The sequence below is a fragment of the Gorilla gorilla genome, chromosome 6 (assembly GCF_029281585.2).
Source record: "Gorilla gorilla gorilla isolate KB3781 chromosome 6, NHGRI_mGorGor1-v2.1_pri, whole genome shotgun sequence".
Lineage (NCBI taxonomy): Eukaryota > Metazoa > Chordata > Mammalia > Primates > Hominidae > Gorilla > Gorilla gorilla.
Genome location: NC_073230.2, coordinates 137,900,477 through 137,913,700, shown reverse-complemented (window position 1 = coordinate 137,913,700; position 13,224 = coordinate 137,900,477). Strand labels below are relative to the sequence as shown.

General features: G+C 60.1%; 1 protein-coding gene across 4 annotated transcripts in view; it reads right to left on the bottom strand.

The window, feature by feature from the left end:
* Positions 1-10,363, bottom strand: part of LOC101142657 (filamin-C) — a 29,002-nt gene extending 18,639 nt beyond the window's left edge. For all 4 annotated transcript variants that reach the window (XM_055392222.2, XM_019031088.3, XM_055392223.2 and 1 more), the window contains exons 1-10: positions 9,683-10,363; positions 5,104-5,352; positions 3,421-3,518; positions 3,130-3,280; positions 2,923-3,041; positions 2,614-2,691; positions 2,249-2,411; positions 1,874-2,074; positions 517-654; positions 3-129 (exon numbers count right to left, since the gene is read on the bottom strand). In XM_055392222.2, coding sequence (XP_055248197.1) covers positions 3-129; positions 517-654; positions 1,874-2,074; positions 2,249-2,411; positions 2,614-2,691; positions 2,923-3,041; positions 3,130-3,280; positions 3,421-3,518; positions 5,104-5,352; positions 9,683-10,034 — 1,676 coding nt within the window. In that variant the 5' untranslated portion in view covers positions 10,035-10,363. The remainder of the gene's footprint in view (positions 1-2; positions 130-516; positions 655-1,873; positions 2,075-2,248; positions 2,412-2,613; positions 2,692-2,922; positions 3,042-3,129; positions 3,281-3,420; positions 3,519-5,103; positions 5,353-9,682) is intronic.
* Between the last annotated feature and the right edge of the window lie 2,861 nt (positions 10,364-13,224).

Below are 13,224 nucleotides of genomic sequence, written 5' to 3'. Positions count from 1 at the left end.
ACCTGCGAGGGATGGCATAGCCGCCCCACGTGATGGTCACCACATACTTCCCAGGCACCACCGGGTAGTACTCGCACTCGAACACACCGTCCCCAGCCTCCCGCACCTTCACTGGCTCCTCTGTGCCCTCTGAGGAGATGGGGGCAGGGTGGGGAAGAAGGCAGATCAATATCCTTGAAGTCCCAGCTCCTCAATCCCCTCAAGGAGCCATTGGGACCCCGACCCAGCCCGAGGGCAGTGCTGTAGTGAGCAGTGCTGCAACTCAGGGCAGGGAACACTTGTCATCCCTGTGCATAACACCCCGTATAGCACTTAGGGTGGAGAGAATCATTCCTGGCTTGTAGACCAAGAAACTGAGGCAGAGAGGAGACAATGAGCCTGAGATTCTGGGGTGCCTCTGGTCACTGTGGAGCTGTGGTGCTGGCTGTCACTGCCCTCTGGGAGTCAGAACCACTGGCCATACTTCCCTTATGATCCCCCAGCCCCACCCTCACGACCCTGGGCTCTGGCACTCACTTGGCCCCTTGACCGTGACCTTGAGCTCCCCGCTGCCGGCACCCTTGGTAAACACCTTGAAGTCAGCCACCTCTTTCACACGAACACCCTTGGGCTGTAGGCCTCGCCCAGAGGCGCGGCAGGCGTTGGGGTTACAGGCTAGGGGAGGAAGAGAAAGGAGGTTGGGTGTGCTGAGGGGCCTTGGACCACTAGCCCCCACCTCCCTGTGCACAGTCCTTCTAACCCCTCCCAGGCACAGGCAGTGGCCCACAGCCCTGCTCTGGAGCCCTTTGTGTCCCCAGCACAACCGGGGCTGCTGGGCTGCAGCTGGCTACAGGCCCCAGATCAGGCAGGTTACAAGAAAGTTTCCCAGCCAGTGCCACTGGGGAAATGCATGGCAGAGCCTGGGCTGAGAGTGGGCTCAGAGAGACAGGGAAGGCCCCTTTACCCAGCCCAAGGCCATCCATCTAGAGCCCTCTGGGCCTCTCAGGGCACCAAAGCAACCTTAGGATCTAAGTCATGCCACAAAACATCCAGCAATGCCACAGAATAAGAGCTACTTCATAGAACTCGAAGCCTGCCATACAACACAGGCAACGTGTGGACATCAGCCTACCACAGACCGTGGCCAGTGGCAATGAGCCCAGGCCTTGCTATGGAACACAGGCAAAGGAATGGGAATCTCAGCCTGCCACAGAATCCAGAAAATGGCATGGGACCCACAGGTGCTACGAAACAGGACACGACACATATTCCAGGACTACCATGACCATAGGCGATGGCACTGCCCAAGGGGTACCACGGAACACAGGCAATGGCTCAGAGCCCAGATTTCATCATAGAAATCACCAGGCAAGTGGCAAAGACACTAGACCTGCCACAGAACACAGACAACGGCATGGAACCTGGGGCCTGCCACAGAATGCCATGGAAGGGGGGGCGATTCCACACGGCCCGGGCCATGCCACACAGCACAGGTGAGGCCAGTCAGCTACGGCCATGCCTGGCCCCGCCTCCACTGGACAGCATTAATGTGGCATCACTCTCGGCCTGGTGGACGATGGGCACTGAGTGCAGGGAGAGAACAAGTGGGGCAGTCACCACCTGAGGGCTTGGCATGCAGGCAGTACTCCCCAGATATGCCCCCACCCATACAGCCCCGTCACTTCCGCTCAGCCCTCCCAGGGTGGCATGTGTTCTGGGACCCTTCACTGTGGCCTCCCAGCTGTGCTCTTAGGAACTCCAGCCACCTTGGGGGTGGGGTGGAGGACTCAGGGAGGGGGGTCTCTGCAGAGCCCCACCCCAGCTCTTCCTCCTGCCCCTTGCAAGCCTCTGGCTTTGGTAAGGGCTACCATGGGGAGCAGTGAAGGGCCCTTACCTTCCGACACATGGACAGGGAAGGGACTGCGGGTGATGGGGGCACCCGCAAAGGCCACATGCACGGTATGTGGCCCCTCCATGGCAGGTCTGTATGTGCAGCGGAACGTGCTGTCACCCTTGTCCTCCAGGGCCACCTCCACTGTGTCCCGCCGGCCCTGTGGGTCCACGATCACCACAGCAACATCGCCCGTGCCGGCCCCTGCCGAAAACAGAGGCTGTCAGCACCCACTCTGGACACACACAGCTGCCCCGGTGCCCTCACCCTGAGGCTGCCCACCCTCTGGCTGGCATCCCTGCCCCAGCCTCCCCCCACCCCCACACAGCCCCACATGGTCAGGGGCTTTCCGCCTGCACCCCCTGGGGCCCGTCCTACCCGCAGTGTAGATGTCAAAGTAGGTGGGTTTGTTGGCCACATTGCCCACAGGTTCCAGGCCAGGGCCACGGGCTGACACCTTGTTGGCATCTCCCAGGGCCATGCCCACGTTCACCTCAAAGGGACTGCGTTCAATGTTCTGGCCAGCAAAGAGCACGGTCACCTAGGGGTCAGAGGTCAAAGGTTAGCTTCTAGGGGAGAGCAGTCCTGAGAGGGGGCAGAGGGGCACAGCCAGGCCAAGGAGGGTGAGAGGCGGGCAGCTGGGGCTCTGGGCAGGCGCGAGGTGCAGGCTGAGAGAGGGGTCCATGCAGACGGAACCAAGGATGTGAAGAGCAGCGCAGGCAGGGGGGCCTAGAGGGAGATACCTTGTGTAACCCAGCGACCTTGGGCACATAGGAGACAGCATAGGTGCGATCCTTGTCATTGTTGGGAACCACCTTGGCCTATTAGGAAGGAAAAAGATTGGAAGCCTCTCCAATGACCATAGCCCCTCCTGACCCCACAGTGCCTTATGCACCCCAGCCCCACTCAGCCCCCATGGTGACACCTTCCCCAGACTGCACAGCACAGTGTGTGGCTCTGGCAGTCACCTCCGGGCCATTCCTGTTGTTGGCCCCACGCTCTCTGGTTCCAATCCCAAGCGAATCCCTCTGTCCCCAGTGGCCTCTGCATACCTCCTCGGTGTGGCCTTCAGGGTCCTCGATGTAGACCAGCACCTCGCCCACGCCCGCGTCCACTGTCTGCACGGTGAAGTGGGCAGGCTGCAGCACGGTGTTGCCCTGTGGCTCGATGCCTGCGGGGCAGGAGCAGAGCCCAGGTTACTCAGGGAGAGCCTACATGTGCCCAGCTGCCCAGGAGGGCCGCCAGGGGCTCACACATACCAGGCCCATAGGCGATGGCTTTCTTGGGGTTCAGCTGCTTGGATCGAACAGGGGCGCCAGGTTTGAGCTTGGCCTTGGGGAACTGGGACAGGTAGGTCATAACAGAATGCTCATCCACGTTGGGGTCCACGATCTCCTCAGGGGCAATGACCTGCGATGGAAAGGAGTGATGTCACATGGCACCCTCTTTTCCCAGCAGCCCCAGTCTCCCCCTGCACCCTGGCCAGGTAAACTTACAGACCCAACCTCTGCCCCTGCCCCCTTTCCCCCCTGCCCCATCTGTGCATGTACCTGGGGCACCCCAAGCCAGTCGTCGGCCTGCTGCATGGCCTCCCGGGCGTTCTCCACAGGCTGGTTGGGGTCCCAGGCCTCCCAGTCGGGGCAGAGACCTGGAGAGGTGATGGAGGGAGACAATGGTGAGGGGCAGCCAGCCGGCCAGGATGCAGGGCATTTGTTCACCCAACACCCTCAGAGGCTGTGGCTTTACACCCCTTCCCACCAGCTCTAGGCCTTGACCAGCCAGGTTCCTGCTGACCCCATCAGCTTCGAGGCCCCTCACCACGTAGGAGCAGGACAGCCCTCTCCACCACCAACAATGAAGCCTTTCTGCCCTGGCTGACGCAGCCTGGCACCAGCCCTGCTGGCCGGCCTCCTGCCTGCCCAGGCCCCAGCTCAGACCTTGAACCCCAAACCCTGGGAGGGTACCCCCTCTCCGCTATCTCTTGCCTCATTCAGCTTTCTCAGGGGTGGGCAGAGGAGGTCAGAGTGCCTGTCCCACATATGCCCCTGACCCATCCCCCCTAGAAGGCCTCCTCACAGCTGCCCCGAAGCTCTAGATCTCCAAACGCTTTCCACACCAGTCTTAGGGTATAAGACTCCCTATTCCTTCTAACTGCTCACTTGGGGAAACTGAGGCATTAAAGGGCCTGTGAGGAGAGAATGACTTCTCCTCTGCAGCCCTCAGGAGCCCTGCCTTCCTAACAGGAAGGACGCTGAGGCAGCCCCAGATCACTCCTATGAAGGGTGCAGGTGAGGGGGCGCTTGGTTCAGGCCAGAGCTGGAGGAGGGGGACGGCACACCGTTTCGAGGAGGGGGCCGGCTCAAGGCTGGAATTCATGACTGGCTGGAACAGCTGAGCTCACTGCTGGCAGCCACACCAGTTATGGGCCATGGCTCAGCAGCTGGGAATGCTTCCCAGGAGGCTGTGCCCCCGCCTCCCACCCCCTGCTCCCCGGCTGACCCCAGGGTGGAGGAGGATTCTCCCGAGGGGCTGTGACTCCTGGAGAAAACCTATCTTTTCAGGAGATGAGGGGCAGAAAGGGAGCTGTCCATGGGGTACGCTCTAGCCAGTGATGCCTCAGCTTTTTTCATGGCCCCTGAGCTGCCCCCACTTGACCAGGCCAGGACCTACACGGAGAAGGGGCAAGGCTGGGTCACCTGCCACTAGGCAGTGCCCCATGGCCTCATCCCACATCATCCTGAGCCTCAACCCCTTCTCAAAGTCATCCCAGGGTCTTCCAGAGAAGAGCCTTCTCTGGATCTAACTCCTGGTCTTGCTACAAGTCCTGGTCACCACACTGCCTCTCTCTCAGCTCGGCAGGAATAGTGCCTCGTGGCACAGTAAAAAATTCATGGGGCAGGGAGTCCAGGCCCTGGGCTCTAGGTGGTTCTGCCACAGATAAGCTGTGTGATCTTGGATAAGTCACCAGCCCTCTCTGGGCCATAGTGCCCTTGTCTGTAAAATGAGGGGTTTTAAACCTCTTCCTGCCTCTGCGGAATCTGGCACACTCATCAGGTAGGGCCTGCCACCAGCCAGCGGAGAGCCACAGCTGGAGGAGGACAAACCCTGCAGGGGATCCTGGCCCCCAGGCCCCAGGGTGTGCATTCTGACAACCACGCGCCTTGGCAGCCCCAGCTTGTCCCCTCTGTCTTTGGGAACTAAGGGCTCCATGCTGTGCTCACTGGCCCACTCACCGGGGGCGCAGTTGTCCACCAGGGCGCCCAGAGCTTTGCCGTCCTGCCAGTCACGGTTGAAGTTGGTGATGGGCAGCTGGGGCACCTTGTTCTGGATCCAGCCAAGCAGCCGCTGCTTGGGCGTCTGTTTGCGGGCATCCTCATCATCTTCATCCTCCCACATGGGCATGGAGATGGAGTAGTGCAGGATCAGTGTCCAGATCAGGCCCAGGATCAGCTTCAGGTTCCCATCCACGATGGCCTTGCTGTCTGCAGAGGGGAGGGCACAGACGGGCTCAGGGACGCCCCACCCTCCACTGCCCCAGAGCACCCTCCCTCACCTGCACAGCTCCTCGGGCCAGAGCTCTGGGGTCAGGCCTCTAGTCTCTGCCTACCTGACCCTCTGCCTCCTGCGAGGCCCCACTCAGATGCCAAGTTCTTTATGGGGCCCTTCCAGTCAGAAGGCTGCTTCTCTGTGTTCCTGTGGTTCTGGAAGGTACCCTCACCTCAGCTACAGCAAGTGAGTCTGCCTCCTGTCTATGTAATTACCTGGTTTCTTTCTGGCCTTGTGGGATTGTAAGGCTCCCAGGTCAGAACCTTTTTGTTTTGTTAACAGTTCTACTGAGCTATGATTGACATATAGCAAACTGCACACGCTAGAGAATGAAGTTTGGGAAGCTTTGACACTATGGATATATCACGAAGCCGTCACCACAGATGGAGAATAACGAAGGTACCATCCATCACTCCCCAAAGTTTCCTTGCACACACCCCTTTGTGAGCCCTCCCTCCTGCCGTCCTTATCCCTCCATCCCAAGCAACAACTGATCTGCTCTCTGTCACGATAGATTACTTTGTATTTCCTAGAGTGTTATATAAATGGAATCACACAGTATATACTCTTTTTTTTTTTGGTCTGTTTTTTTTCACTCTAGACACTAGGTTTTATCTTTCTACAATGAAGGTCTTAAACATAGTAAGGTCTCAATAAATATTGGTTGAATGAATATTTTAAGAACTGAAATTGGAGTGGGGTAGGACAAGTTTCCACTCACACTCTACCCCGAATGCCAGAAAGGGCTTTAGAAACCAAGGGGTTCTGATAGTGGGGCGGGGGTGGGTGGGTGGGGTCCAGTACATTCTCAGTTAAGTCTTGAAAGTCATGTTGTCAAAGGCTGGGGGCCAGAGGGACTCCAGCCTCAGGAGCTGACACACTCCACCCATCACCTCCTTTGAGGAATCCTTTGAGCCAGAACTGGTTCCTCAAGATTTGGGGGGGGGGGGGCTAGATCCCCCTTAACAATCAGAAAGAAATATCCAGAAGCCTGGGGTGGCCTAGCACGTAGATAGATCTTTGGAATTCAGCTTACTTGTAAAGGGCAATGAAGTTCTGAAATCTATCAGCTTCCCAAAGCACTGCTTTCAGGAGGCTGGAAGCGGGTGGAAGACAGTCTTGTTTACTGATGTTGCCCGAGAGATGGGAGAGGGTGGAGTGGAGCCTTCCCCTTACACATCTTCTCCCCTCCACCCTTCCCCAGTTCTTGGGGAAAGTGTTAGGAGACCGAGAGCCTGGGAAATCCAGGGCATCCCCTGCCCCACTCCCACCTGCCCCGGGAGGGGTGCCTCAGTCTCCCTGTCCCTCTGGCTGGGGCTCTGGCCTCCTGGGCTCCCCCACCCTGTCACTGATTCATCCTTCCTTCCCCAGCAGCTCCCCAGCCCGCCCCCTTCCCCTGGCTCCACTGCAGCACAATGGTTTGGCAGCTTTCAGATTCCATGACACACTCACTCCCTGCCTCCCGGTGCTTTCTCTCAAACACACAGGCTCCAACACTTTCACAGTCTGGATGCCCCAGTGCTCCCAGCCTCTCACGACCCCGACAGCCTCCAAAGCTCACACGCCCAGAAGTACTTCTTGCAAACTGGAGCCAGACCCCTGGGCAGGAAGCCTTGAGGCTGCAGGGGTTGGGGGGGTGTGTATATGGGGAGGGTGGTCATTCATATTTGCTGGAGAGGCAAGTTTCTCCCCAGCAACTGGCCCTGGGCCAGACAGCAAGTGGTCCAGGCTTGGGGCAGGAGAAGGGCAGTGGGGCCCCAAGTCCCACTCTGGAAGCAATGACCTCCCTCTCCCTCCTCCCTCTCGGAGGCCAGGCAGAGGAGAGGAGCTCAGCGCCACGAGGGCTCACCAAGCCACTTCTCCATCTGCCTAGGGATACCCCCAAAGGAGTGGGAGGAGCCAGACAGCTAGTTCCCGAGGCCACCCCAGGCCTCAAATGGAGGGGGAGGAGAGGGCTGGGCCTAGGGAGGTGCTGGGACAGCTGCTGCCCCCTCCAGCCCCTCCCTTGGTTGTTGGCTCCAGGAGAAGGAATAGCAACTGGGGAACAGCTGCGAGACAGAGCTGCCTCATAGGCCTCTTTGTTCGGAGGGAACCAGGGGCGATGGGGGGCCAGGACAAGGTGGTGAGGATATGAAGGGCACAGCTCCTTTAACCTGGGCTCAGTGCCCCTTCTTCAGGTGGACTTGGATCCCAGCTGCTACTCCAGACCCTGACTTCCCTCCTGGAAAGAGAAGTGGGGAGTCTTTCTGACGCCCCCTGAGGTGCCCAGATGCTCGATTTCAGTGCTGAGACAATACTCAGAAGGTGGCCCCATGGATAGCCCCTTCCCACCACTAAATGGAGTAGGGGAGCTAGCAGAAGCAGGATGCCCCTGCCTCGTGGGCAGCCCCTTTGGACCTCCTCATGGTGGGGCGCCCCAGCTGGTCGCTGCCGGTGTCCCCTCCCCTCCAGCCTCAGCCTGGGGCCGGCAGCTGAATTGCTGACAGCTTATCTCATCAGCGCCAGTGAGCCACTTGGCCCAAATGGGGACTGCCTCCCCTTCCTCCCAGCGGGAACCAGGGAGCTTCCCTCCCACCCTCAAACCAGCTTTTGCTTCTTCCCCTCTGCTCTGAGCCAGCCCCTCCTCCGCTAAGCCAAGGGGGCTGGAGCCAGGCACCGCCACGGGGGAGGGGAGAGGTGTGCTCAGGAAGGAGGAGGCCTGGAGAGGGGCCGAGAGCCCCCGCAGACTGGAGGGGAGGGGAAGGCTGAGCGGTTTCCTATATGTTTTGCCGAAGCCTCCGGCTCTTCCCCCAGACCCCACCTGGTACAGTCAGTCCTGCCTTTCAAAACCCAGCCTGCTGAGGATGCCGGCCCAGGACTGACTCCTCTCTGACCCCTCAGCCTCCATCACGTAGCCCTCAGTCTCACTACACACTCCAGGCTCCCTCCCCCACCCCCTGCCCTCAGCCTTGTCCTTCTGGAAAGCTCAGAGACATCTGCTGTGTCACGGAGGCAGGGCTATTTCCAGGACAGGGCAGGCGGGTGGGGTGGGGGGGCAGTATTGGGGCAGGAGGGGGTAATGGCTAGGGAGGGGACTGGACGGGGCAAAGGGCCCTGGGCTGACCTCAGCTGCTATATCAGGAGGCCTAGAGATGGCCCCAAGGGAGAGTGGGGCTGACAGACATCAAGTCATCTGGAGAAATCTCAGGGAACATCCTGTGTGGTGCCCACCTGGCCCCACATGAAACTCCCCTCCTGGGGCCGTGGGGTGCACCGTCCAAGGACCTCGTCCTGCAAATCCCAGCAGGGTTCTTAACAGCTCTCCACAGGGGTGGGCGGGGGGATCTTCCCCAGGCCCCCAGCCTCAGGGATGACTGCAGGACTCTGAGGGCAGGACAGCCTCCTGCCACTCCAAGCCCACCCTTGGCGTCTCTGCTCCCAAGACTGGAGTGCCTCCCCGCCCCCACCCTGCACTACACACCTTCCAAATCTGGTTACACTCAATGACTTCCTCCCTTCCACAGGCCTTTCCCTCCCTCCCCGCAGCCCAGACCGTTAGCTGCAGCCAATCCCGGGGTAGGGGGTGGGCTGGGGCAGGGCCTGGACTTGCGGAAGCCCCCTCCACCGCAGGCTGAAGCAGGAGGAGGACAGTCAGGGGTTAAGTCTCCCCGCGCTCGCTCAGTGCCTTTTTAGGTTTCTGAGGCTGGGCCCTGCCTGTCCTGGCCCCCGGGCCTGAACCCAGCTGCTGAGCACATGCACGAAGAGGGCCTCCCGCGCCAGCTCCCCTCGGCCCCAGAGCCCGCAGACGCGGGCAGTGGTTGGGGACCTGTCTTCAGCCCTCTCCCAGCCCGCGGAGGGACTGTGAAGCTGGGAAGCCACTTGTTTTGTTGGGGGCGGGGAGATGCCCCCAGGAATCAGTGACAGGCACTGGTTCTGTCCTCCCGAGTGTGGGCTAGGGTTGCCCGATGGAAGGAAAGGGAACGGTGAGCCGAGGCGGGCGGTGGGAATGTGCATGGGGAGGCGGCAGCTGGAGGGCTCGCAAACCCTAAGGCCTGGACTCCCCGGGGCACCCAGGGAGTGCTCGTTGTCCCCAGAGGGGTGTGCAGGCAGTGCCCGTGGCCCTTGTCGATGGGTGGGACGGCAGGGGCCAGGGTCTTCTCTCTATACCAGGGGGGTGCCCTCTGCCCTGTCTCTCAGCTCCCCGCGCGCCCACCCCGCACCTGTGTCCCCTGCCCCATGGGACGACCCTATCCCCGCAGCGCCAGTGCCCTCGCCCCCGGCACTGACCTATGGACACGAGCTTGATGTGCTCGCGCTCGAGGAACTCGAGGGCCACGGACACGTTCTCCAGCTTCATTTGGCGGAAGTTGGGGCGCGGATGGAACTTGCGGTACATGCGCTTCTGGCTGAGCACCTCGAGCAGCGCGATGAGCCGGAGCCCGTCGCTGAGGTCGCGCTGCAGGTCGGTCAGGCGCTTGCCCACGCACTTGAGGTGCTCATTGCACCAGCGCGTGAATGTGTTCTGCTGGATCTTCTTCCACGGCGCGTCCTCCGCCAGGTCCTTCTCCGTGGACGGCATCTCGTCTGTCTCATCGCCCAGGCCGAGGCCGGCGTCTGAGTAGCCGCTGTTGTTCATCATGCCGGCGCGGGCTGGGGGTGCGGCCGGGGCTAGGGCCGCGGTTTGGGCTATCGGGGGCTGTCGGGCGCTGTTGGGGCGCGACCACGGGACTTGCTGCGCTGCGCTGCTCTCCTCTCCAACTTCTCTCGCGCCGGGGCTGGCGGGGCTCGGCGGGGCTCGGCGGGCCTCCTAGGCGCTCGGCCGCTCTCTGGCTCTCTCTCCCTCCAGGGGCGGAGCGGTGCTCGGGAAGTGCGGGCTGGGCCGGGGCGGGGGGTTTAAGAAGCCCCCGGACCGCCGCCCCCCCGCCGCGCCCACGGCCCCCAGGTCCACGTCAGAGCGCCGGCCTCCCAGGAATGCCGCCCGGCCCGCGGGTGGGGGCCGCGCCGCACAGGACGCCCCGCCCCCGCCGCCCCTCCCCCGCGCCGCCCGAGCGGCGGGACGGGGTTGAGGGCGCCCACCCCTTGGGCCCCCGGTGCCGCCGCGCTGGAAGGTGGCGGGGAGGGCCGACAGTTCTCCATCCACACCCAACACACCAAACTGTCAGGAATGAAATATGCTCCCTCCACACTCCGCACGGGCTGAAGGGGTAAATGGGGAAACTGAGGCCAGTGATTAGGGCAAAACCCACTGATCTGGTGTTCACAGAATTTTCTAGACTAGTTGGTGGCAGGCTGTTGACAGGGCCTGCGAGGGCTGGCTCCTAGCCCAGGGCATTGTCCACCTGTGGACAGGGAAGGGAAGTGTGTGTGTGCTTGTGCAGAGACGGCCTGAGAGGAAGCAGGGACCTTGCCCGGGCCAATGAAGGAGAAGCCTGCGGGGGGGCGGGGGGTTCTGTGTGCCTCCCAGCCATTGCTTGACTTTACAGATAGAAAAGCCTCATGTAGGGCCCAAATCCAGAGGCCCAGGAGTAAGACCGGGGCCCCTGCCCCTGACTCAGTGTCTCTGTCACCAGCCCGTTTGGCCTCATCGCCTCGGTATGAAGCTGAGCTCAGGAAAAGGGTACCCAGTGACTCACACTGTGTATCCCCCTCCCCCAAGTCTGACTCAACTGAGATGATAAGAGGGGAAGGAAAGACTCTTCCCCCATAGTGCCAGGGAGCCCCCTGGGCAACATGCCCATTTGGGCCACAGGGCAGATCCTGCCAGGGAAAGGGTGGGTCAGCCAGGCAGAAACAGGGAGAGCCCCAGCCAGAGCAGCCAGGGGGAAATGTGACCAGGCGGGTAGGCAGGGCCAGGGGCAGAGTGGTCAGGGAGAGCCTAAGGGAGCCAGCTGGGATGCCCAGGCAAAGCTGCACTCAGGGCAAGCCAAAGGCTGCAGGCCTGGGGAATAGAACAGCAGGGAAACTGAGGCACCCAAACAGACTCTGGCCTGGGGTGAGGAGAAAGAGCTAGAGAACGTATTTCTTTTTCTTTTCTTTTCTTTCTTTTTTTTTTTTTTGAGATGGAGTTTTGCTCTTGTTACCCAGGCTGGAGTGCAATGGCATGATCTCTGCTCACTGCAACCTCTGTCTCCCAGGTTCAAGCAATTCTCCTGCCTTAGCCTCCCAAATAGCTGGGATTACAGGCATGCACCACCACGCCCAGCTAATTTTGTATTTTTAGTAGAAATGGGGTTTCTCCATGTTGGTCAGGCTGGTCTCGAACTCCCGACCTCAGGTGATCTGCCCGCCTCAGCCTCCCAAAGTGCTGGGATTACAGGCGTGAGCCACTGTGCTGGGCCTAGAGAATGTATTTCTATAAGGAGAGGATCCATTCTGCAACTTTGTAACATACGTGCAGCCATATCTCCCAGTTCCCCCTTTTTCAAGCCATGTGTCTTCAGCTTTCCCATCCTTCTAGACCTAGTAAGTCTAGCTGAGCTGGCTAGGAGGCCATATCTGAGCCTGAGAAGTTTCTTTAAGCCAGGGAAGGTTCTGGGCCCTTTTAGATGAATCATTGTATCTAATTCCTCTTCTACCCCTAGACCTGGTGTAAAAGAAGGGATAGTGAGCATCTTTGGGGGCTCTTTCCCCCAAGGGCCAATGAGAACACCCCATGTTACGGAGCTGAGGAAAAAGTGTCAGGGTTCTGTGGGGGCAATGCTTATGATGACAGGGGTCTATGAATACTTTCTTTCTTTTCTCATTGAATGAAATTGCCTGGTCCTTAGGTAGGGAGGGGGAGGAGTACAGAAGGGACCAGAAAGAGCAAAAGGACCTGCTGTGCGTAGCTGGAGGTGGGGGGAGCTCTGGGGACCCTGATAGTGACAGGCGAGGTATAAATAGCCTGGGCCCTGCGGCTCATGTTCTGTCGGCTGCCTGTGACGAGGTGCTCAGGAATTCCACTCTCCTGTTGGCAACCCCTTCTCCCTATCTCTAGAACTCTCATTCTCCCCAAGCCACCTTCAACTCATGGCTAAATCCACCCATCAGGCACCCGTGCTGTCCATACACTTGAGAGGCTGAGCTCTGCTGTGGAGAGAGGCCCCGCTCCTAGGACACACAGCTGGGCCTCACAAGGGAACTGTGTATGTACAAAGGCCGACTTCTGACAGCCAACCTGATGTGCCAAGGGCTCAGGGTTCAGCAGTGCTGCCTCTGAATCCCTGGTGAGTAAACTGAGACACAGATCTGAGAAAGGATGCATTCCTCTTTGAGCTGCTGGGGAGGAGAAAGTGTTAAGGTGAGGTAGCTTGGAGCTGACAGCCCCTTTACAGACCCTAATGGTCCACAGTCCTGTTTTGCAGGCATTATCTGAGGTCCCCCAGCCAGCTGAGCGCCTCTGTTCAGGTGGGAGAGGCCGGGGGAAGCCAGGGAGGGGAGAAGGAACTCCCAGCGTAGCTTCCCTTGCTTTCCCTCTGACTCAAGAGCTCGCTCCAAGGGAGGTCAGTGTGCGGGTCCCAGGGGATCAAGTGAATGGTTGGCAGAGGAGAGGAGGGTACAGAGTGCCAAAGGATGATTCCCGTCACCCCCCGCAACTGTCCTCAGAAACCTGAGCCTGTTGCTCTCCAGAATAAATCGGGGCCTGACTCAGGCCCCAGCAGCCAGTGACACTCAGCCTGACCCAGGCACGGGCTGGTGACTCAGCCCTCAATATAGCCCATGAGCCCAGGCCCTGGGCCTGGCCAGCCAGGCTGGAACAGACCGTGCACAATGCTGGGCCCAGCCTGCCAAGTAGGGCCCCCTCCCCGAGGAGCGCTGACATGCTCCTCCCCAAGCCAGGCAGGGGCACA